Raw genomic sequence first — 24,915 nt, forward strand, 5'->3', positions numbered from 1 at the left:
CCTGCAATGATCAATTTTGGACTTTATCTATTGACTTCTTACTATATGAGAATTTATTTCCCTTACTTCTAGTTATAAATGAGTGGGGAGATGAACGTTTCATAAAATCTCCCATGAACCACTAATCCCAACAATAATTTTATTGCACGCTTACTATGTGGAAGACACAGTTGTAATCACTTTTGATGATATTAACTCATATAATTACATGCTCAGTTACAGGGACTAATAATTTTTTTTAAAAGGGAGACAGACTTAAAAAACAGAAATACAAAGACAATGTCAGCCTTCCCCACCAAGAATGTTAAGAGTGAAAAAACAGTGGGGGGGGGGCGGGGGGAAAGCTGGCTGTGGCGTACTGAAATTACAACTGTCTCCTTTAATTCTCCATGGTGGGTGGGTGGGACCAGAACGACCACCAGGAAAGCGCTGATCGATTGGCAGCGCCCCACCAAACCAAGACTTAGTGAGAGCCAGGGCCACGTGACGGCGACCGGCGGCACTCTGTCTTTCTCCGCGCATTCTCTATGGTATTCTTCCCAGCATCCCGCCCCTTGGGTAGCGGCAGTCACGTGAAGGGCTCCGGGTTTACGACAGGTAGCCACGTGATTCTGGCCTGCAGTCGGGTGGCTGCGGTGAGGTATCTGGGTTGCTGAAGGGCGGGCGGTTAGGTCGTAACCGCAGCAGCCGGCGGACTCTCTCGGGCGCGCAGTCTCAAGAACAAGGAGTCGGCTGAGGCGTTCACTGCTTAGTGCCTACGGCACGGGTCTGCTCTTTCTCCCACCTCCGCCTTCGTCGTCCCCACTTCTGTGCGGTGAAGTCACCTTTGGGTTTCGAGACCTTGGGGCCTGAGGCCCAAACTCGAGACGACCCTCCACCCCCACCCCTCTTTCCCTCTCACCTTCCATCTCTTCCTTTACACCACTGAATCACTTAGCCTTTGAGCTGGCCGGTTAGGCCGTGCCTTGAGGCCAAGTTTGAGGCATTAAAGGTAACGGAGGGGGGAAGCAGCCCCCCAGTGGACAAAGGCGGAGGCAAGAATAGAACAGGCCTAAGGGCCGCAGGCCATGAGAATAGGCGGCTGAGGGGGTGAACAAGGGAGAAAAAAAGTACTGCGGCTTTAGAAGGGACTGTAAAGGACTTGTTGCACGATGGAAGACTCTGACTCTGAGAAAAAGATGGAGAAAGAGAATCTGGGGCCGAGAATGGATCCTTCCCTAGGGGAACCGGAAGGATCTCTTGGGTGGGTGAAGGGTATTATGCCAAACCTGAAGGGGGGGGGGCGTTCTAACTGAAGAGAATATCGTGAATCAGAACACCCCACCTACGATAAATTACTTCAGTTTACCAGTAAATTTGATTAGTATCATGCTTTTTTGGTGAGATGATAAGCTGGAAAGAGGACTGGTTGCTAATTGGACCGGAATAACCCCTGGGATGGGACAAGACAGGTCTGATACCACTTCTGAGAGGGTATTCTAATTGAAACTGTTCTGAGTTGCTTTGAATTATCACTTGAGGAGATTTGACATCATGTCGAGGTTAAGAAGACTAGGTAGAAAGTTGGCATTTCCTAGGCAGAGATCAGTGGTTTGAGAGTGCTTTCAGTGCCAATGTGTACCTGAAATTGAGTCTTGTATTTTATATGCTTTGTGCAAGTAATGAATGAAATATGACTTGGAAAGAAAACTTAAGGACTAAAGATACTCCCAGATTTTAAAATTAGGAGGCTGTTCAAATATTAAAATATTGTTCGATTTATGAAGGCACTTGTATATATTGCTTTGATAATTTTTTAAGATGATGAAAAATTAAATCTTGAATTTTAATGGCTTATTTATATTCCTAAATAAATCTTCCTATAAGCTATCACTTGAGCACATAATTAGGGGATAGGGAGCATAAAACAGTTCTGTAATTTCTGTTTTATAATTTAGGAAAATGAGGGCCACACACAGTTGTACTCAGCTGTTGTGCTAAACATGCTCTTTTGTATCTCCACATTTATTTGTATTTAATTTCAATATCTAAGGCACTTGGATCATGCAAACTCTGTCTCGGTTTATATCTGCAGGTGGGTGCTACCAAATACAGCCATGAAGAAAAAGGTAAGACGTGTTAGGTACATCAAAAATATGAAGGCAAAGGTAAGAAGTTACTATTCAGAAAATATATTTGTGGTGTATATATTACCATCTTTCTTAGACTGTGGCAGGAACCTTCTAGTGTTCTCTCCGACTCCTGTCCCCTTCTTTGCTATTAGGTTTAATTTTTCTAATATATAAATCTAACTGGGTCACTCACATACTAAAGAACTTTTTGTAACTTTTCAGAGCCCACAGAATAAAATATAAATGACTTCATTGCTTAGAATGCCCTTTAAAAATTTATTCCAGACTAAATCATCTGCCACACCTATGCACCTTATCGTAGCCATACAGAATTTGTTTTTCTCAAAATTTATAAATTAATTTGCATTTTGTGTAAGCCATACACACACACTACACAGGCCTCTGCTTGCACATTTATGTTGAACCCAATTCAAATGTTGCCACTATAAGTCATATGTGAGTTCACTAGATGGAATTGAACACTCCTTCCCTTGTACTCCTATGGTACCCATCATGGAATTTGGGCAAAATCAAGAAGAGTGCAGCTCTGGAGCAAATTTCTGAACCTTTTGGGCTTTTAGTTTTTTTCATTTGTAAAATGATGATAATATTACCTATCTTGTAGGGTTGTTAGGAAGTTTAAATGAGCAAATAACATGTAGAGCACTTAAATTAGTATCTAACACAGTTAACCTTGGTAAGTCTTTCATAAGCAATTGAGGTAAGATTTCATAAATTAAAAAAAAAAAAAAACAAGAAATGTACCATATTTAGCCTTAACTTCATCTAATAAGTCACTTATATAAAAAATTCCAGTTTGCTAAGGGAATGTTCTTAATGAGCCTGTCTAAAGTTGCTGTCAACAAGGATGTCTAAAAATACCTGACATTTCTGCATGATTAAGAATAAAAACAAAACTATTTTGTTACAATTTTTGACTGGCTAGTCAGTAACATTTCTTTAGTGAGATAAAGTTAATTATCTAAATAGCCAGATTAAAATGAGCCAAGTGTAATATATTTCCATTAATACTCCTTATATTTGTAATTAGAAATTTTTATAAAATGTTTTGGGACTAAAGATAGACTATCTACCCCCTTCATTAGAAAAGCAAGACAATTGGAAATATATTTCATAAATTTCAAGTTGAAAAGACTCTTAAAAGTTGCTTTACACAATTTCTTCCGAGTGCAAGAATCTGTAGAATCTTTGTTAAATGCTGACATTGACAGGAAGGCTATTCACCTTCATAAGACCATTCTTTCCATTGGACAAGTCTCATTGTTAAAATTTTGCTTGTTTTATATCTTCGTTTTGATAGCTTGTTCATTCTTTTAATGAACATATTTTGAGCATCTGTTGTATGTTAGCCTCTGGAATTACAGAAGAGACTCTTTCTGCTATTCAGAATCTCAGAGTCTTGTGAGAGACAGACCAGAAAAATGGATAACTGCAATGCATTATGGTCTTTACTATACAATTGTCATGAGATGACAGAGGTGGGACGCACCTAAGCCAGCCTAGGGCATTGGGGTCAGAGAAGCTTTTTGAGGAGATGAATACTGAACCAGGTTTTGAAGGATGAGTGGAACTTAACTGAAGGGAGAAAAGGGAATTGTAAGTTACTGGAAGAGAGTACAATGTGAAACAGACATAGAGCAGAGTTCCTTGGAGATCTTGGAGCAATCAAAGGGACTACAGGCATTTCAGTTCAGTGTGGCTGGATTCTACAAGTTCCAGGCCAAGAGGGTCAGAAGATGAGTGCAGAAGAGTAGATAAGGCATATCAAGGAGGATGTTGTATGTAGTTTTAAAAAAAGCCCCCATCCTACCACACACACACATATTGTTAGACTCATGATTCTCTTGGTGCTGTGAGTGGGGGAGGAGAGGGAAGCATCTGTTATTAAACAGCTAGAGTTTTGCAGCCAATTGAAGAAAAATAAAGACTTGATCCTGTAGGCCATAGGACACTTGAACAGAAAAAGAGACAGAGTAATTAATGGAACACAATCATGAAGGTAAATAGAAGGGAGGAGATAAAGAGCAGAGGTGGAAAGGTTGATGTTGAACAGGAATACAAACTTTCAGTTATTCTGAAAACCCTTGCCAGGTAGTTCAGTGCATAAAATATTAGATTATGAGAGATCAGGGTTCAATTTCCTCTCAAGTTGGTCTATTTCTCTAATATAGTTCTGAATATATGATAGTGTATATTAATAGCATAATGAATTCGCTGCAGTTCTGTCACTAAGAGGATGTGTGACTCATGCATGACAGGTAAGTGCCTGGCCCCTGGAATTCTAGGTATCTCTGTCTTCACAGTTGGTTAGGGAGCTTGTTAGTTATTAGTATCTGTACCAGGTTGTTGGTACTGTCATTTCAGTAAAATATCAAGTATGGGAGAGAAATAGATCCCTTTAGACTTAATTGGCTCTAGATTGCTAACTTCTTTTTATTCTTTTTTTTCCACTTTGTCCTTAGGTGCTCTTGATGGGTAAAAGTGGGTCTGGTAAGACCAGCATGAGGTCTATTATCTTTGCAAATTATATTGCCAGAGACACACGTCGACTTGGTGCAACAAGTAAGATGTTTTATCTTATCGTAAAGTCAGGTGATCTTAACTATTAATAATCTGCATAACACACTTGGTTGCAGTAACTTGGGGATGCAGAGGTTGAAAGATTTGTTTTGGAGCATGTTTTCCCTTTTTTTGCATTTCTTCTCAAGAGTTGTATGGCCTAATTCTGGTAACTATTGCTCGCTTTCTTGGGGGGTTCTTTCTAGGTTGCTTACCAATTGGGATGCCCTTGTCCAACTTCTTTTGTTACCCTGTTCTTTCTTAAACAAGCATAGGGACCTTTTTGTTTATTTGTGTTTTTTGGGGGGTGTTTTTAATTGTTATATAAAGCAAATTAATTGATAGGTATTTACAATCTTAACAATAAAATCCCCTAAGATTCTTTTTTAAGCAGTAGTTAGTCCTAGTCTTCATTAAAAAGTAAATTGCTGGGAGGCGGGTGGTGGTTGTGAGAGGGAGATTAACCTGATCTGTATGTACTCTGCTGCTTCTCTTCCTGGACACACATAGATGTTCTCACTGGAGTTCTAGCTTTGACCTGAGAAATGTTTCATTGCCCTTTATGGTTTGAATGCTAAATCAGGCTTCTTAGTATAGGCTAGCTGGGCAGCCAGTGGATCTATGCTCCTGGAAGACTCCTTTTGTCTCTAGGCTATTATGCCATTTCATTTTGCAGCATCTAAACATTTCTGGATTCTGCCTTGGTTCTTGACCTTTTAGATGACTTTCATCAGAGGTACCCTACTTGATCTGGGTTTCTAGCATCTTGAATGCTTTTAGGGACAAGCCACCCACCATTTCATGAGGTATCTCACTCTGGTTTTAAGAACAACAAACATTTTTAAAACCCGTATGTTCCAGATGCTGGGATACAAAGGAGAAGGAAACCTCATTTCTGTTCTTAAAGTACTGGGAATGTAGTATATACTCTCATAATCGGGATAGCACTAATGGTTAGAAATCTATTTCTTAGTTACAGCCCTGAATCTATTTCCCTTTGTTTCTGTTAGCTGGTCCCCTTTCTGTTCTATTGAGTATGATTAATATCTCGGTCTATCCTAGCTATCTCTTGCCTCCCAAATCTTATCTTCCTTCAACATCTCCAATTTCTCCATCTATTCCTCATTTGACGTAATTTTGAAGAATTTTTAAGGATTTGTTTAAACACAACTATATTTTTCTTAAAGCCCTGAGACTTGAATACCAGTGTGGTCTGATCAAGGCAGAGTAGGACTATTATATCTCTTGTTCTGGGCATCACGCTGTTGTTAGCACAGTCTAGGCCCTACTCTACTTTTGTGGAGTGGCCTTCATTATACTGAGTCATACCAAAAACATGTAATTTCGTTTAACACATATTGTTATTAAAACATATATTTTCTGTCTGATTGTTGTGCAGTTAATATTTTGAACCAAGAATAAATGCTTATCTCTATTAAATTATTCAGTTTTGTTTGTTTTAGCTCATGATATGTTCCTATACCCAGTGTTTGTTACTGTTAAGTCCAAAATAAGTCACTATCTCATTGGGCCTCAGTTTCCTTATCTGTAGGAAAGAGGTTGGATTCTATTTTTATTTTAGCTATTCTCTTATCTGATATGTTACCTGTTCTTCCTAGCTTCATGCAGTTTATACATTGGATAGGCATCTCATCTAGTTTTCATCTAAGTAGTTCATCACAATTTTTGGTCGGGACAGGGTCCTTTGGCCTATTATGCCTCAAGAGGCTTCCTTCTAGAAATTATCTGTCCAAACTTCTCCCTGTCTCAGTTTGCTAGATACTATTTTTTCTATTCTTCCAAGTTAAATATCCAGACTTAGTAATCAGTTGGTTTTAGTATATTAGAGAAAGCTAATGTTGTATAATCTTTTATTTTTTAGTCTTTATATTAACTTCATTTTAATAGATGTAGAAAATATGACCTAGAAGTTAAGCTGAATCAACTTGTAAGTGTTAGAGATGGAATGCCAATCTTTGTTCTTGTTCTATTCATTATGCTACAGCTACAATTCCTGGCAGACTTCTTTCTTTTTATATTTTAAATTCTGCACATTTTATCAAAGCACCTTTTTCTAGTCCAATTAATATTTTTGTTTTCAGCTAATCAGCAGAGTTGATATACTGCCCTAAGTCTAGTAAATAGTCTTGCAACCCAAATTTCAGGACTATTCAAGCTACTTAAAATAGTTTTGAAATAACCTAACAGCATCATTAGAAAGTTACGAACAGAATGTTGTGAATTATATGACCTCTATACATTGAAGCAGGTCATTTATTCAACAAGTGCTTTTCTGGAGCTTCCTGTATGCTTGGCACTGTGAATGGGACAGGGCTCTTGCCCTTAAGGATATCTCAAATGGGACCTTTATTGATATTACTTTGTTAGCAATTACTGTATTTCCTGAAAGGTAGTAAAAGTATACTTTAAAATATTATGTTGGCCTTAATACTTAGTGTATCATTAGCTAGTTTGCATTGCTAAAGAAAGGTCTGGGTTCTACTGCTTAACTTATAGACTAATTAAAATACATATAGTACATTGATTTTTACTTGCTATTTCTTTTTACACGGTGGCTGATTTTCTTTAAAAGTAGTAAAAGAGTACTTCTTTGAAAATACTACATCACTTTTAATGTTTAGTATTTTTCTAGATGGTCATTGCTGAAAAAGTCCAGTTTTATTTTGTTAAACTTAGATCCTACTTTGTTTTGAAATTTAAAGTAAGGATACAGAATAGTGATATAATTAATTTATTAGGGGGCTGTTAAAATGTTCATTGGAATAGTAAACTTATCAGTGAAAATGATTATGAAGTATTTTAGTATAAAACACTGTTGATGGCTCTGAGATTTCCTACCTTCTCAAAATTCTCTGTTCCCTTGGCTTTTATTTAATGCTTTATTACCCTGGTTTTCTTCCTTTATCTTTAACCATCCCTCCCCCCTTTTTAAAAGTATATTTTCTTCTTTCTGCCCCATAAGTGTATGTGATTTCCCAAAGCTCTGTTCTTGATTCTTTTCAGTTGCTCTTATGACAGCATGACAGGAAGACTAAGAGAGTCAGAGGGCTCTATAGGAGACATAAGGCTAAAGAGAGGCAGAAAGTGGGGGTTCGATTATAAAGTGCCTTATAAGCCATGTCAAGTAGTTTCAATTGAGGGTAGAGGCAGCCCCTAGAGTTTTAAACAGAAAAGTAACACAGTCAGATTTAATTTTTAATTTTCAACTTTAATTACAAGAGTAGTACTTGTGAAAAATTCAGACAGTCTGAATTAGTGTAGAAAGTCTATTCATTCTCTTAATCTCAGGCCTCATTCTTAGGGACAACCACCATTAGTAGCTATCTGTCGGGCCTTTTTTTTTTTTTTCTGGGTGTATATAATCATATCTATACAGACTTTTTTTCTTCTTAAAGAAAAAGGAATAAAAATCTGCTTTTTAGAGAGGTCATTATATCTGTAATATGGAGGATGGATTGGAGGGAAGCAAGGGTAGAAACAGATTGAGAAATTAGGAAATTATTTTAGTAGACCAGGTCAGAAATGATGAAGGCTTAACTTGGGTTAGGGTGGTGATTGTAGATATGGTGAGAAGCAAGTGGATTTGGGAGATATTTAGGAAGTAGAGTCAATAGGACTTGCTGATAGTTTGAGGGGGCATGGTGGGGGAAAGTGGACTCAAATATGAATCTAAGTTTTGGCTTAGGCAACTGGTTAAATTCATCAAGATGGAGAAGACTAAAAGAGGAATAGATTTTGTGGGAAGTATGGGAAGATGAGTTTATATTTGGATACATTGAGTTTGGGATACTAATGGTTTATTCAAGTGAAGATGTCACGTATATGGTTCAGAAAGGGAGGAGAGAAGTCTGTATTAGAGATACATATTTATTACTTATCAGTGTCCAAATGGTAAATAAAGTAATATGAATAGATTAGCTTGTCTGGGAGAAGAACACAGAAAGAATAGGTAGCCAAAGATGGAATCCTGAAGAGCTCCCAACATTTAAGGGACAGAAAGAAGAACAGGAGCCTGTGAAGGAAGATCTGCCAGAAAAATCGTAGGTGTGATATCAGAGGCCAAGAGAAGAGAATATTTTGAGAAGAAAGTAGTCAACAGTGTCATGCTGCAGAAAGTAAGATAAGGACTACAAAGTCCACTGGATTTGGCAGTGGGGGCATTGGTCAATTAATGAGAACAACTATCTATGATATGGTTATAGAAACCAGATATCTATCCCATGTGCTCCATATCTAAACAGTCACTGAATCCTGTCACTTCTTTTGTTATTGTCTTTCCCTTTCTCAGTAGCACTTCTTTCCATTTTTTTTTAGTACTAGACCGTTTACATAGTCTTCAAATTAATAGCAGTTTGAGCACCTACTCTCTCGTAGACTCTGTTGGAAATACAAAGACATGTAAGATATGATTCCTTTTCCAAGGAGGGGGAAGTAAAGGGGAGAAGGGAAGTAGTTTGAGCACCTACTATGTGCCAGGCACTTTATCTATAACTCCTTTAATCTTCACAGTAATTCTGTGAGGTCAATACTATGCCTCCTACCTTTTTTTTAATAGAAGAGCAAACTAATACTTAACAGTTAAGTGATTTGTTCAAGGTCACAAAGAGAGGTAAAGCTGGTATTTGAACTAAGGACTGTTTGACTCCAGTGCCCATTTTTAAAAACAGTGCCGCTTCTGATCTAGTTTATGAGGAGTTAAAATTGCACAAAAGTTAGATGACAGTCAGTTTAAGCACCAGCTTTGAGATAGTCATATATGAAGCACCACTGTGTGATTTATGACTGTCACATAAATTGTAAAGATGATAATTGCTAGACTTTGAGAAATTTCCAGGATAAGAATTTTTATTTTTCCTCTTTGTGAGTTTTAGTGCCTGGCAGAGAGTAGATGCTTAATAAATGTTTGAATGAATTCAGAGGGAATGAAGACGGTAAGTGGGGGTGGCCAGGTAGGGCTTTTAGAGGAGATGGGATTCAAGTTGGGTCTTAAAAGATGAATCTAACTTTGAAAGAAAGGTGGGAAGGACTTTTTAGGCAGATGGATAGAATAAGCAAAGTATACGGTGGGGAGGGAAGTGTAAGGCAGAGGTCGCAAACAGGCAGCCTATATGTTGGATAAGGCCCGTAGATGTGTTTTATTTGGCCTGTGTGATGTTTTTAGAAAAATTGGAATTAGTCATCAATAGGTAAAAGTTTCCACAAAAATCTGGATTTCCCACTATATTGAAAAATTTAAAGATCTGGTAACCCCGAACCCATGTTCCCGTATGGCAAATAAGCTAGAGCTGAGTACCTGCCACTCACTCCATCGTCCCCTTGGGTAGATGTTTACTCACCATAAATGACCAGCTTTGCTTTTATACGTTTACTGGCCTGGCCCCTATTAGCAAGTTTGCGACCCCTGATGTAAGATATGTTGGGTGTTGGGGAGGTAGTGGGATTTGGGAGGACTATGAAAAAACCAAATTGGACTGGAGCAAAAGACATTATTATGTAACTCATTGGGGAATATAAAGGTAGATTGGAAGCTAAATTCTGAAGGACTTCGAATGTCCTCCTATAGTCATGAAGGAGTCATTGAAAGTTTTTTGAATGGGGAGTGACATGTTCAAAGTAGTGTTAAGAAGATGAACCTGGCAGTAGCTTATAGAATGAAATAGAGGGAGTAAGGCTTCTTGGTGGAAAGTAATTATGGAGCTATTGTATTTGTGTAGACTTGAGAAGGTACAGGCCTTCCTTAATGTTAGTGGCAGGTTGTAAAACAAGGAGTGGAATTGAGAGAGATGACAAAGGAATAGCAATAATTGAATGTGGACAGAGGAGTCAAAAATGACCCCCATCCCAACTGGAAATTGGTAGGGTCAGTAACCAAAATAAGGAAATCAGTAGAGTGAGTATGGTGATGTTGTATGTTCATTTTGTATTTTTTTTTTAATTTTTTTTTTTGTGTGTGTGGAGGGCATTGGTAGGGGCAAGTGGGTCAGGGAACTGTTAAATGGTATATGTCTCTGTCTTCCATGTTGAAATTTTAACATTAGTATCATAATTGGAGATTGTTTCTGCTCTAAGCACTAAACTACTAAAAAGTAAAATGACTTACATGAGAGCTAGTTCTATAGCTCAGGGTAGTTTAGGTGCCCACCTTGCCACTAAACCACACTACTAAGCTGTAAATCACCTTCTTGTTGTGGCTTTGAGCATTTCACTCCACTTTGGTCCTTCTAAATTCCATGGGTTAGTGCTTTGCTTATTTTGAATTTCACTTCACATGCTACAATTACTAGATTTGTTATATTTGTTTTCTAGTTGATGTAGAACATTCTCATGTTCGATTTCTGGGAAACCTGGTATTGAACCTGTGGGACTGCGGTGGGTAAGTACCATCTGCTTACTTGTTTGTGAGGCCAGTGACAGTGCTGACATCTAGTATAATCAGCATGGAGACTACACTAGAGTAACTATCATTTGTAATAGATGCATTGGATAGAAATTACTTCAAAATTGGCACTCGATTAAATAAAGATGTCTGACTTTTATGTAATTGTGAAAATGCCCTTTGTATGTGACATGTTTAAGCAGCAGTAACACAAGCTGTATTTAAGTATCTGTAATATGAGATATATTATCCTCCTCTTTTGCAAGCGAAGAAATTAGGTTTCCGTCTCAGGCCATCTGACATCAGTGCAGAGCTCTTAGCTATCAGACCATACCACCTCATTCTTTATTTCAGTAATTATCTCCAGGCACTCTTGAGTACTGTGGAACAGACCTGAACACATATCCTTCAGCTGAGTGACCCAATGTTGAAGGAGCAGGAGATAGTTTTCCTCTCACAACCAAGGCAATTCTGCAGTATCCCAATGCAAATGCACAATACCTGTGCTTGTATGCAGGTATTGCTACCTACCCCATAACCATTTTTATCTCTGTGCTTAGTGGCAGCATGTAGTGGTTAGGAGTCTAGGCTGCAGAGTTACATTTGGGTTTGTATTTCAGTTCTGTTAGTTAATCATTTAAAGTCTCTGATCCATACTTTCTTCACCTGTACAATAGGGATAATGGTGGTGCCAACTCATCGGGTTGTTTCGATGATTAAGTAAGATAATATATATAAAATGCATAGCAAAATGCCTCACAAAATAAATAATTATTGTTAGCTCAGTGTTTCCTAGCTCCTAGCATAGAGCCAGCCATGGAATAGGTGCTCAGTGAATATTTGTTGAAAGAAAAATGAAATAACCAAATATTCTATAAGAAAATGTCTCCCTTATTGCTAGCAGATGGAGTAAAAGGGGCCAAATGTACGGTAATGTGTAACAGATTAGACTTTGCATGGTGAACACACAATGCAATATACAGATGATGTATATTGGCCCCCTTTACTCTTTTCTGCCTCCCTTTGCCCCCTTTTCCCTCTGGTAACCACTGTACTGTTGTCTGTGTCTGTGAGTTTTTGTTTGTTTGTTTGTTTTGTTCATTTGTTGTTTTCAGTTTTGTATCCTTCATATGAATGAAATCATATGGTTCTCTACTTTTTCCATCTGACTTATTTCGCTTAGCATGATATTCTCAAAATTTTTTTTTTTCTACAACAAAACTCTACTGTTTTCTGCTAGGCAGCTGGTAATTGAGAACTATTGGGAAACAGCAAACAGCCTAAGGAACAGAGAGCAACATTCTGCTAAAAAGTTATCTTGGAGTCATTTTCATATAGTTTATACTGTTTGACTGGTTATTCATTCAGTAAATATTCATTGGGCACCTATTCTATGGCAGGCTCTGTGCTAAAAGCTGGGAAACAATGGCAAACAGTAACAAACATATTCCTTGCCTTCGTAGAACTCGTCTAGGGAAGTGAATGTCATTAATTAGAATCTCACACAAATGTGTAATATCACACTTGTAAATGTTCAAAAGAAGAACAGTGTATTGGTATAGGGCCTATGGTGCCTGGAGTTTTCCAAGTCTGGGAGGCCTGGGATGGTTTCCGTGAGGAAATATGGATTGAACTGAAATCTAAAGGGACAAGTAGGAGTTAATTAGATATAAAGGTAGGGGGATAGCATGTGTAAAGGACCCTTTTGGTGAATAGACCATGGGACACTGGAACTGAGGGAAGGTCAAAGTGGATTTAGAGCACAAGGAGAGGGGTGTAGGTTCTTACAAGGTGTCACTCAAGAGTAAGTTGAGGCCAGACTGATTTGCTATTATTTGCCCTTTAATTTGAAGCCTTAAGGTTATCTTTCACATCAATTAAGCCAACAAAAATAGATCATAAGTAGGAGTGACTAAGTGAGGACTTGCTTACTACGTAGATCTTTTTTTTACCTACTAGACAGGACACCTTCATGGAAAATTATTTCACTAGCCAACGAGACAACATCTTCCGAAATGTGGAGGTTTTGATTTATGTCTTTGATGTGGAGAGCCGTGAACTGGAAAAGGACATGCACTATTACCAATCATGCCTGGAGGCCATTCTGCAAAACTCCCCAGATGCAAAAATCTTTTGCTTGGTGCACAAAATGGATCTGGTACAGGAGGATCAACGGGACCTGGTAAGAGACAGAAAGTGCTGCTGCAAATGGTAGATGTGCTTTGCAAACTTCTTTTGTAGAAGTATATATATATTTATGTCATTCTTAATTCTGGAAAAAAAATCTTCATATAAGCTTTCAGAATAAAGTTCTGACATTTGTTTTTTTTTTAAAACAATCAAACAAATTATCCATGATAAGGGAAAGATAGTATTCGTTTAGCAAATAATTTTCACATTTAGATAAGGAACCTGACTATGTGATAATTAATAAGCAGCCTTTATATATTTTAAAAATATGTTTGCCACCCCTGTTTTACTGTCCTTCAGAGTGGACAGTTACTGTCAAGACTAAGAGACCCCCCCAAGAGTGAGTTGAAGAAAGGCGACAGCTGTCTTTAGGTTGACTTAGGAAACTGGAATGCAGCAATTCAAGTGCCAATCACACTGTGTTTGACAGAATGCCAGGTCCCTCTTTATGGTACCGATATGGTATATTTCTCTTCTTTTCTAGCATGGGCCTTAGTACACATAAATTTGAACCAGAGAAGACACACTAAAAAGGGCAAACTTCTAGTTAGCTATGAGGCCCCAAAATTGTCAAGTCACACATATAGTCTAGCTTTAGTTTGCTCAATATAAAATAAGAGGATTGGATTCTAAGCTGAAATAGAAGATGCTCTATTTCCAAGGGTAAAGCTGAGGAAACTAGTTTTAAAATATGCTGGCGATATAGAAGAATATAGTTCCTCTTTAATTTGGAGCCTAGGAGCCTAAGCACACCCTTTATTTAACTAATAGATTTTTTTTTTAGTAACTGGTCTGGAATACTTTTTTTTTTTCCTGTAACTAGTTATAGGATTACCTCCAAGTTTCCAGTGTTTGGGTATGTTTTGGTGTTTCTAGGTTAGCTTACAGGCTTTCAAAAACTACTTGACAGAGTTTCGTATTTGGCTCTGAAAACTACTTTGAGTAACTAATCTTTTTATTTCCTTCTCCCTTTCCCTCTCTAAGTATTAATTCTGTTTTAGTTCAGCAGAAAATCCTATATGTGGGTTGGGTCTTGAGATTATGAGGGCTTTATTATTGTTTTTCTTGCCGTTTTCAGTTTCGTTTCCTGTAAAAATCACTTCATTTCATGGTCCAATTTGTAATAGAAAAACCTAGAGCATTCCAACAGATGAGCTCTTTATGAATTTTTTAATTACTTCTAATATTTAGCAATCGACTTACTACTTGCTGAATACTTATATAAATATCCCAGAAGATACATAAATGTTCTCCGTGGGATTTTAAGCTTAATTAAGAAAAGTATACTCTGTTTTATTAAAGAAGTTTTGAAGTAAAAATGGCTAGCGTGCTTCCCTAAATATCAGTTTCAAGCAAGATAGATGTTTCCCTGTGTGTATGTGTGTATTAGTCAGGGTTCATTAAAGAAACAGAACCAGTAAGTGCGTGCATGTGTGCATGTGCACATATGTGTTTGTGTGTGTGGATGGATGGATGGATGGATAATGGATAGAGAGGTAGATAGGTAGATAGAGGCAGGCAGGCAGGAAGGCAAGGGAGGGGCATAGAGTGAGATCGATTGATTTTAAGGAATTAACTCATACTAATGTGGAGGCTGGCAAGTCTGAAATCTGCAGAGCAGGCCTATAGGCTGGAGATACAGGAAAGAGTAGATGTTGCAGCTAAAGTCAGAAGACAGTCTGGAGGCAGAATTCCCTCTTTTTGGGAGTGGTGGTCTTTCCCTCTTCAGACCTTCAACTGATTACATGAAGCCCACCCACATAATGGAGGGGAATCTGCTTTAAGTTTACTGATTTAAATATTACTCTTAACTAGACATACCTTAACAGCAGCATCTAAACTGGTGTTTGACCAAATGTCTGGTACCATGCCCTAGCCAAGTTGATACATAAAATTAACCATCACAGTGTATACATGCACTTACTACAGATTCACCCAGTCATGGAAAATAGCTGTGTGTGTGTGTGTGTGTGTGTGTGTGTGTAATATTTGTATAAATAGATATTTTTCCATATGTATGTGGGCACACATACATAGATACATATCCAAGATGAAAAGATATTTTTGTGGGGGTGTTGTATAGCCAAATAAATACAGTTCATACAGAAATAATATATACAAGTGTATGCACATATGTATTTGCAAGAGAAAGATATCTACAAAGGTATTTTGATGTACAAAATTTTGATACGGGATAGCTATCTTAAAATTGCCCAGATTGGGTGATTTGGAATGTTAGATGTGTTTTTTTTAAGACTCCTATATACGGTAAATTTTATTTTTCAACATAGTACTCTTAGTACTCAGCACAAGCAGCATGGGCCTAAGGAATTCTAGTAGCTGTTGCACTTTTAGACCTGACCTGAAAATATTTCTGCCATCCTAGTTTCTGAAGTAATGTATACACTGAAAAATTCCTTTGAGGAAATAGGAAATGTTTTTGTTTAAAATATACTGAAAATAATTACATCTCAGATTTTGCAAAGGAAGAGGAGAGCTATATATTCTGATCAGTATGTTGGGCTTTTTAATTCAGATTTTTAAAGAGCGAGAAGAAGATCTGAGGCGTTTGTCTCGCCCATTGGAATGTTCTTGTTTCCGAACATCTATCTGGGATGAAACTCTCTATAAGGTGTGTATATTTCTCTGAGTTTTCTCATTTTAAGAGCATGAAAAAAAGCTAGAAAGATACTATCAAAACTAAAAGATTTTAAACTCTATCATAGCCATATGAATGTGTTGAACTAAAAAAAATAATCTATAATAAATTATTTGAAAAATTGTCAAAATTAACCTTAAGAGATTTTGGTTTTGATCTTAGATTGGGTCGACATACCTACCAAACCACACAGAATTCACCAGTTTGGTCACAATTAATTTGATACTGATCTTCATGACAGCTGAGGTTTCACTGGCCATCTTCCATTTTGACCTGTTGTGGTCTCAATGCTGATCGGAGCTGTGTCTAATATTCAGGTACCGCTACAGGATATACACCAGTCTACTTTAGTTTGATGGCAATAGAAGAACAATATTTAGGGGAGAGATTGGAGGAGGGAATCTTAGAATGAAATATGTTATGCCTAGTATTTAGTAGCTTCAACTTTCATGTCAGATGGAAACTAGCATTGCTGGAGTGGATACCACACTGTTTGCAGTAGTTGTAGAGGTTACAACAATAGCTGTGTTATGGATGAAGTCGAAGTTACCTTATCAGCACATAGGCTCCTTATCTTGCTTCCTCCCTTTCTCCTACTGATCTAGTGATTTGAAAGACAGGCTCCTTTTGGGTCCTCCTGTGGTCAGACATTTCCTTCAAACTGCTTCTGGTATTCATTGACAAGTCTGACTCTGGGTGGAAAAGAATCCTTCTCAGTATCACAGCCTCAGTATCAACTGCATCTGACAAGTATCTACAACCAGAAGCACAGAAACCTGATTTGCCAAGGAGAAAAAGACATTGGACTTTAAAAATAACACTTAATTTATTTTTTTAACTGATTCATTTTTTCCCTAATATTATGTTGACCCAGCCTCACTCTAATAACAGATCATTTTTGAGATACCTGTCTAGGAAATACTGTTCTAGATTAATTTGGGCTGAATTTCTCTCAAAGCCTTATTCCCATAGAACAAGTAACCGTGAATAAGGATGGACATGACGCACTGATAAGAACCAACTGCGATATGAAGGATGGCAGTACATAACATGACCAAAGACAATTGGCTAATCACAACACTGCTGTGAGTGACAATGTCTCTGCTGTGGTTAGCTTTGGTGCCTTCTCCAAGGTAAATTCAGCAGTGACATTAACACCGACCTGAGAACTTGGAACCTCAAGCCCAAGTAATAAAACTAATCGGAACAGAGATATGGCACTACTATCTCCTACATAAATGTTGTATAGAGCTAACTTAAATTGTTATATACGTTTTATTCTACAAGCACTCATTACATATCTACTTGATGCTGTTAGATGCAGAGATGACCAAGACTAGGTTCCGACCCTCTAGAAGGAGAGAGAAGAACATTCATTATACACCTTACCAGACAAATTAGAGTGAGATTGGAGGAAGTATTATAATGGAAATCCAAATAAAAGAGCCTGAAGAGAGGGAGGGTCTGGTTAATTTCTACTCCTTACATTAGTCCTACTCCTCTAGATGAAGTCAATTTTAAGCAAACATACAGTATACCATTTTTAATTCAATTTGATCAATGATTTATACAGCTGAAAATAAGCCTTTAGAAAGGATAATGCCACAAAATTAAATCTTCGATATATGTTAAATATAAGATTATTAGGTTCTGCTCTTTAGAGCAATCTGTACAATTAGACTTAAATATTTGTTGAATGACTGAATTAGCTTTTTAGCCCAGTAGGTCAGAGTTTTCAACTTTTCCTAAGACAACATGATGGAATTAAATTATTTTTATTTTTAATTATCAGTGGAAGGAAGTTTCTCCAGCATTTTACAAAAGTGTTTGAAATTTAAAAAGAAAAACAAAAACAAAAACAACTGAAGGATGAAAATCAAATGTTTTCTCATTTTATTTTTATGTCATATTCTAAGAATTTGTGACTCAGTTATCACCATATTTTTCTGTCTATATATTATAGTGTACTTAATGCATTTGCAAAGAAAGGTCTGAGACAGGCTACCTGTTAGTAATATTATACCATATTTCTATTCTGTTAGGCTTGGTCCAGCATTGTTTATCAGCTGATACCCAATGTTCAACAGCTAGAAAGGAACCTAAGGAATTTTGCTGAAATTATTGAGGCTGATGAAGTGCTTCTATTTGAGAGAGCTACTTTTCTGGTGAGAACTGTCTGCTTTGCAGATGTACTTCCGCTTACCTTCTTTTATTCAGCAATAGAGAACAACATGTTGCCACTTTCAGGAAAAACCTTTTTCTCTTTTGTCTCATTACTTTAGCATGCATAACCTTATTTATAAAATAGTGTCAGAATGTGACCTGAAAGAAGTCTTTTGGTTTATAGCTCTTTAGTAGTTGGTAAAACTTAGATTTTTGCAGGTGTTCCTTACTACACAGTTTAGATTATTTCTGCTAATCATTATACATTTGTGTCAAAGTATCTCTACTCCCTATTTAATTATGAAATGAGAGTCATTGCGCTTTTGAAGAAACTCATATCTCACCCCTTTCTCCAAAAGACAGATTTGAAAATTTAACATGTATGTGGTGTAATGGTCAACTCAGTGACATAGCTTAAGAGTTCCGATAGAAGGGGAAAGAGGCATATTGGTATTTAATATTTTTATAAATTCAACTTAACTATATTAGAGCCTACTGTATGTATGGCCTTGAGAAGGGATGCAAAAACCAATATTTTTAAGTAAAATTTTTAAGTAATAGTAATAGAAACTAATTTGAGATGTCACAAAGCACTGCATAAGTAATTGCTGATCAGCTTAGTAAATGTAACTAAGAGCAGCTCGCAGTAAATAATTGTTTCTGTGCTCTACCATTGCTTGGTGATTTTAGACATTTCTTAATCTCTTTGAGCTTCTATAAAATGGAGGTAATAAAATCTATATCGTAGATGCTGGCAAGTGACTCAGTTTTGCTTCCTACTAGAAAACTTTACATCCGTATATTCAGCCTATAGGAAATGCTTGTCCAGTTTTATTAAAATCTGAAAGCAGGGGAAGTCTTTCATCTGGCTTAAGTGTTCATCATGAATAGGTTCATTTATAAGTAGTAAATTCTCAGAGATAAGAATCACTTTGTTGACAATTTTAAATATAATACCAAAAACCACTTGGTTATAGCCTTCATTAAAATTAAATACATTAGACTACGGCCATGCCACCCTGAACGTGCCCAATCTCGTCTAATCGCAGAAGCTAAGCAGTGTCAAGCCTGGTTAATACTTGGATGGGAGACCACTTCGGAATACCAGGTGCTATAGGCGTTAAAAAAATTAAATTAAATTAAATTAAATACAATATATTAAGTACATATAAGACTTTTTATTTCTTTTTCATTTTTGATTTGTACCTTTTTTATCAAAGACCATCCTGTGAAATATTGAAATAAAATGAATATTTAATCATTAAAGTTAGTGAAAAAGAACAGCAATGAACCAGTATAGATACTACTTAAATGATCTAATAAAACTATATCCAGACAGTACTGAATGGGTCATCCATAAGGATGTTAAAATTATTCATAATGTATGCAGAGTATGGGACGGGGGAAAAGAGAGCATAAGCCACGTGCAGTCTACCCTGAAAATTAGAGTGACCAAGAGACTGACAGATGCCTGCCTTGAAGAGTAGCAGAGGGTGATATGACTACATCGTATGGATTTAAAGGGCATTGTTCATTTTCATAGGTGATTTCTCACTATCAGTGTAAAGAGCAGCGTGACGCCCACAGATTTGAGAAAATCAGCAACATTATTAAGCAGTTTAAGCTGAGCTGCAGGTAAGAGATCTTGTGTGATCTATTTCTCTCTAGAAAAAATTATTTGGGAAGAAATAAAATATCCAAGAAAGTTTTGAAAAAAAAGAAAGAAGGATAATTAACCCTACCAAATGCCAAGATTTACTATAAAACTACAGTAATTAAAATAGGGAGGTAATGATTTACAAATGGTACAAATAGAGAGTCTAGAAATGTCTAATCATGTAGTTTCAGCTTTGGTTAAATACAATTTAAATCTTAGCTTTATGAATATAAGAAGAAAGAATGGCTGATCATAATTTAGTAAAGATTTAAGAACTAAAATTCTTATCCTGATAAAACTTTGATACCCAGACAGTAGAATAGATAAAAGTCTTTTTTTCCTTTTATGCCACAGGATTAAAGGCACTTTGAGACTTTTTGACATGTTTAATGCTAACATTTTTAAGAAATATCAAATGACATTCAAATATTTACTTTGTTTTCAAAGAAATGGGATTATTTCTCGAATTTCAGTGTAACTAAGTTCAAAAGATATTGTTATTAATCTTGACAGAGAAATTTAAACTTAAAAATCTTAAATATTAGAGAAATCTTATATAGCATGATTTTTAACATGAATCTAACTCTAAGCCTGCTTCATTTCACAGTCAATATCAAGTTCTAACTCACTTCCTAAGGTCACTTGCTAAAAGATGTTAAATTCAGCTTTAGAGTTTCCTTGGAAAACAAATTGGAGTTTGTCATTAATTGTCTTAAAGAAGTGGTGAATTGAAGTATAATGCTATGAAAATGTTTAACACAAAAGATAAGGATTTCTTATATTGCTATTATTTTATGTTTTTTACTTTTCTCCTTTCTCCTATAGCAAGCTGGCTGCCTCTTTCCAGAGCATGGAAGTCAGGAACTCTAACTTTGCTGCTTTCATTGACATCTTTACATCCAACACTTATGTGATGGTTGTGATGTCTGATCCATCCATTCGTAAGTTTAAACTTATCCACCATAGGTTCAAAGCCACATAGTCTTTAAACTAATTGCCCTAGATGTAGTACTTTATTAAATGTGAAAAACTGTTTTCTAGTGGAGATGGTCACATAACAGTGTGAATGTACTTAATGCCACTGACCTGTACATTTAAAAATGGTTAAAATGGTTAATTTATTGTTATGTGTATTTTACAATAAAAAAAACTACTTTAGTAATAGAAGGAAATAGTTTTTTATTTAAAATAATTATGTTATGTTTTCTTCATGAGAACTTCAAAAATCAAGTTACTAAATCTAGGGATTTTAAAGAAAAGAGAACCCAAATGCATGATTTATGCTCCATGTGTTGTAGATTTTTAAAAGACTAGTCAATCTAAGCTCTAAACTATTAAATGTTAAACTGTTTTATATATCAGTGTATGTTCCTAAGTACCGTATTCCCATATTTGTGTCATGAGCATAAAGGGAGATATTTGGTGCTTCTATGCCATAATAGCCATATACATCACAAACATTGAAATAAAGGTTTTAGCAGTATTTCCAGTATGTTCCCAGAAGTTTAAATTATCCCTGATCCACTAGCTTTTTCTACCTTAGAATAATACTAAAATATAACATAAGATAATGGGTTTTATACCATTAGTCCCAAACCAAAAGATTTTGAAAATTTATGTTGGAAATTTTGTGTTTAGAATATAGACACATATTCTAATTTTTCAGAAAATTTAAACCCCGGTTAAACTGGGGCCTCCTATTCCTGTATATTGTCTGTGACATACTGTATGGAGAGATTTGTTTCTCGTTTATTTGTTTTTTTCATTTGTTTTTACTAGTCAGACATTCCTTGGGCTGCCTGTACTTACTCTGTTGGGTATCTCCCCCACCCCTACCCTCAGCTTCTGCAGCTACTCTGATCAACATCCGCAATGCCAGGAAACACTTTGAAAAGCTGGAAAGAGTGGATGGACCAAAGCAGTGTCTTCTCATGCGCTAAACATTACCAAATGTTGTTTCAGGAAAAAATTGAAACACTGTTACTTAATTAATCTTACTGTTGTATTCGTATATGTAGGTTCTGAAATATTGTGATGCTTACCACTTCTATATTTCTTTCTTACTCCCCAGTCTTAACATTTAACCTTGAATTCTATTTACTCAAATAGCTAGTGAGAAATTAGAAGATGATCTGTCCATGAAGTTGGTGTGATATAAAAGTAGGTGGTGGTATGTAAGTGTTCTGATAACAAAGTTCTAATAGTTTAAGTGTTCTGATAACCCGTTTCCAATAGTTGTATATGCCAAAACCTTTCCCAACATTGTCTTGTATTCCTTATCAAATAGTAACCTATAAGTTTGGAATATTACTGTTTTATTAGCATGAATTAAAATTATTCCTTAACTTCAATTGTAAATAAACTTTTGCTGTTAGGGATTTCAGTGTCTGTTTTTCTTTTCCTTGTTTTCTTTTAAGTTTTTCCTACGAAAGAGCAGGTTTATTTCATAGTTATCCTAGGAGGAGGGGACCTGTTGATTGGGAAATCATATAAAATGGATGGGAAGAATGGAGCCTAATTATAGCCTTAAATCTAGGCAAGAGAGTTTAGATGTAATGTGATAGGAAATAGAAACCATTGTAGGATTTTGAGGAGGGAAATATGTGAAAGGAATTTTGAAAAAAGTTAGATTATATGGGCTGACTGGTAGTTGGGGAAGCTCTGGTAGTAATCTAGACTCGAGGTGAGTTGGAAGTCTGTTCTGTGATGGAACTGGAGAAGGAATGACTAAAGACTTGAGGGAAAATGGATAGGATTTATAAAATGTAAATCTTTGAGGTCCAGGAATGGTTAATTTTACAATTCCATAAAACTTAATGGGATATGACTTTATTATGCTAGTTTAGTATTAAAACTTTTGAAGCTGGGAGTTATATTTTACTTCATCCCCTAAGGAAAACACAATGCATTGTAAACTGGTAGAAATGAAGCTTGATAACATTAGAATTACCTAAAGCCCTAACTTTTTCAGTTTCCTTAGATAGGATAATAGAACACACAAGAATTTAGGGAATCTACAGCACAGTAGACTCATTTCATTTCTCTTGTCTCTATGTCATGAAGAAACTTCTTCCATATAATTTTTCTGGTGGTTTTTCAGCTCCCTTCACTTGAGATGAATTTCTGGGGAAGAAAGACTGATCAGTGATGCAGTTAGGATAGTTATAGTTAATTTCCACTTTATAAATCTAATCTATATGTGTTAGAAAGATTTTGACTTATTCCTTAAATCGTTTTTTCATCACTCTTTACATGAGATGATGTCCAAAAGACCCCCAGATTATAATATTTCAAAAGAATAGCTTTAGCCTCAGAACTCGCAACTTGCAGATTTTCTAAAGGGCTTTATTTTGGTTTTAAAAGGAAGGGGAAGCAAAGCAGGATCAGGCCAGGTTAGTACATGGATGGGAGACCACCTAGGAAGACCAGGTGCTGTAGGTGTAAAAAAAAATTAAAAAATAAGGGATTGTAAGCTGACAAGGTCCTTGCAATCTGTGAGGTCAACCAAGGGTTGCCTCGCCTAAAAATAAATAAAAACAAACCAAAAAATAAATGATAAAAGGAAAGAGAGGGGTCAATTGCTCTGTTGTTTTGTGTGTGTGTGTGTGTGTGTGTGTGTGTGCACAAATTTATTTTTAATTTGTGTGCTTTTTATCCTATCGCTGCACTGGTGTCCCATGTCCCGATGTCCACTCTTGCTCCTTCTGAATTTACATTGTCCCAGTTAGGAGGTCTCTGATTCAGAAATTATTAAGCCCTTTTAGGGTAAGAGGCTTGTGTCTTAGTTTGGCCATATCTTAACACTAGGTATTGTGTACTCTTAAGACCTTTCTTGGTTTTCTTTTTTTTTTATCTCCTTAGCATGTACCTTAAAATGAGAATTTATCCATTTACTTGTTTTGATTAAGAATGTTATGTGAATGCCATTATGAGGTACTTTGGTTCTAAACAAGGACCTTAACCAGAAAAGGTGGTGAGTTCAGGTGCCTCTTAACTTTTAATGTTTATCACTTAAATGAAAGAAAGAGTGATATGTTTTGAGACTCATAATAGTGCCTAAAAATGTTGCAGCCAAAGAGAGAAGATGACTTGTTACAACTGAGGGGAAACATGAAAAGTAGGCTTGGAGATGCCTGGAGAAATTGTCACTGAGCCTTACAATTTAGCAAACTGAGGCTGAGAATGGATGGGAAGAATGGAGCTGGTCTATAGCCCTGACAATTCTGGAAGAGTGGAGGAATCTTAAAATGTGTTTCCTACCAGGATCTTTACATCATGGTATGTACCTGAAGCCCAGAATCCCCAGGTACCTCCTTTTGTTTATGGCTACAGAAAGTAAAAAAAAAAAAAAATTAATGAAAAAAATAATACTTTTGTTGAAGGCTGATCTGAACACATTTGCCCCAAATTCCAAGTGTCATAGAAAATAGAGAATATTAGAAAATCCATCATTGTCTCCCGTTACTTTTTTTATCTTAAAGCCTATTTTGTCAGATATAAGTATGGCTACACCTGCTGTTTTCTGGATGCCATTTGCTTGGAGTATTGTTTTCCACCCTGTCACTTTGAGTCGATATTTGTCCTTTTAGCTGAGATGTGTCTCTTGAAGGCAGTACGTGGTTGGGTTTTGTTTTCTGATCCAGTCTGCTACTCTGTGCCTTTTTATTGGTAAGTTCAGTCCAATAACATTTAGGGTGATTATTGAAACATATGAAGTTTTCCTGTAGCCATTTTAACTTTTGCGGTAGCTTGGTGTCTCCATTGTTTGCCTTTGTGTTTCTGTTACTTTAATTTGGTGGTGATATGTGTACATTAGTGGTTACCAGAGGGAAGCAGGGGAGGGAGGAGGTAAATAGAAGTTAAGGGGGTCAAATATTTGGTGGTGAAAGGAAATTTAATTTTGGTGAACACATAATGCAATACACATATGACATATTATTGAATTGTACACTTTTATTAACCAATGTCACCCCAATAATTTTAATTTAAAAAAAATCCAATTTTTTTCTTAGGAGCAGGGGAGGGTGGAGGTAAGGAGAACCTTGATTTGGATCTGCTTTTAGTTGAAATGTGACCATCAGGAAACTTTTGATAACCAAAAGAAGTTTAAATTGCTATATTGTCTGTCAACTGTTTTTTGAAGAAAAAAATCCCAGTA

General features: G+C 36.4%; 1 protein-coding gene across 16 annotated transcripts; it reads left to right on the forward strand.

Moving 5' to 3' along the window:
- The first annotated feature begins 515 nt into the window (after nucleotides 1–515).
- On the forward strand, nucleotides 516–22,143 carry RRAGB (Ras related GTP binding B). Of its 16 annotated transcripts, none has more exons than XM_023525937.1 (11): nucleotides 516–597; nucleotides 2,075–2,108; nucleotides 4,595–4,694; nucleotides 9,027–9,110; nucleotides 11,019–11,085; nucleotides 13,048–13,270; nucleotides 15,815–15,910; nucleotides 17,980–18,102; nucleotides 19,644–19,735; nucleotides 20,583–20,698; nucleotides 21,537–22,108. In XM_023525937.1, exons 2-11 carry the CDS (start codon nucleotides 2,097–2,099, stop codon nucleotides 21,695–21,697), a joined length of 1,074 nt encoding a protein of 357 aa, XP_023381705.1. In that variant the 5' UTR covers nucleotides 516–597; nucleotides 2,075–2,096; the 3' UTR covers nucleotides 21,698–22,108. The 16 variants fall into 16 exon arrangements, with proteins under 16 accessions (XP_023381705.1, XP_023381707.1, XP_023381695.1 ...); XM_023525927.1 differs by having other exon boundaries at nucleotides 561–640; XM_023525931.1 differs by having other exon boundaries at nucleotides 563–640; nucleotides 21,600–22,108.
- The last annotated feature ends 2,772 nt before the right edge of the window (nucleotides 22,144–24,915 follow it).

This window comes from Pteropus vampyrus, unplaced genomic scaffold (genome assembly GCF_000151845.1).
Source record: "Pteropus vampyrus isolate Shadow unplaced genomic scaffold, Pvam_2.0 Scaffold651, whole genome shotgun sequence".
In the NCBI taxonomy this organism is placed as follows: Eukaryota; Metazoa; Chordata; class Mammalia; order Chiroptera; family Pteropodidae; genus Pteropus; species Pteropus vampyrus.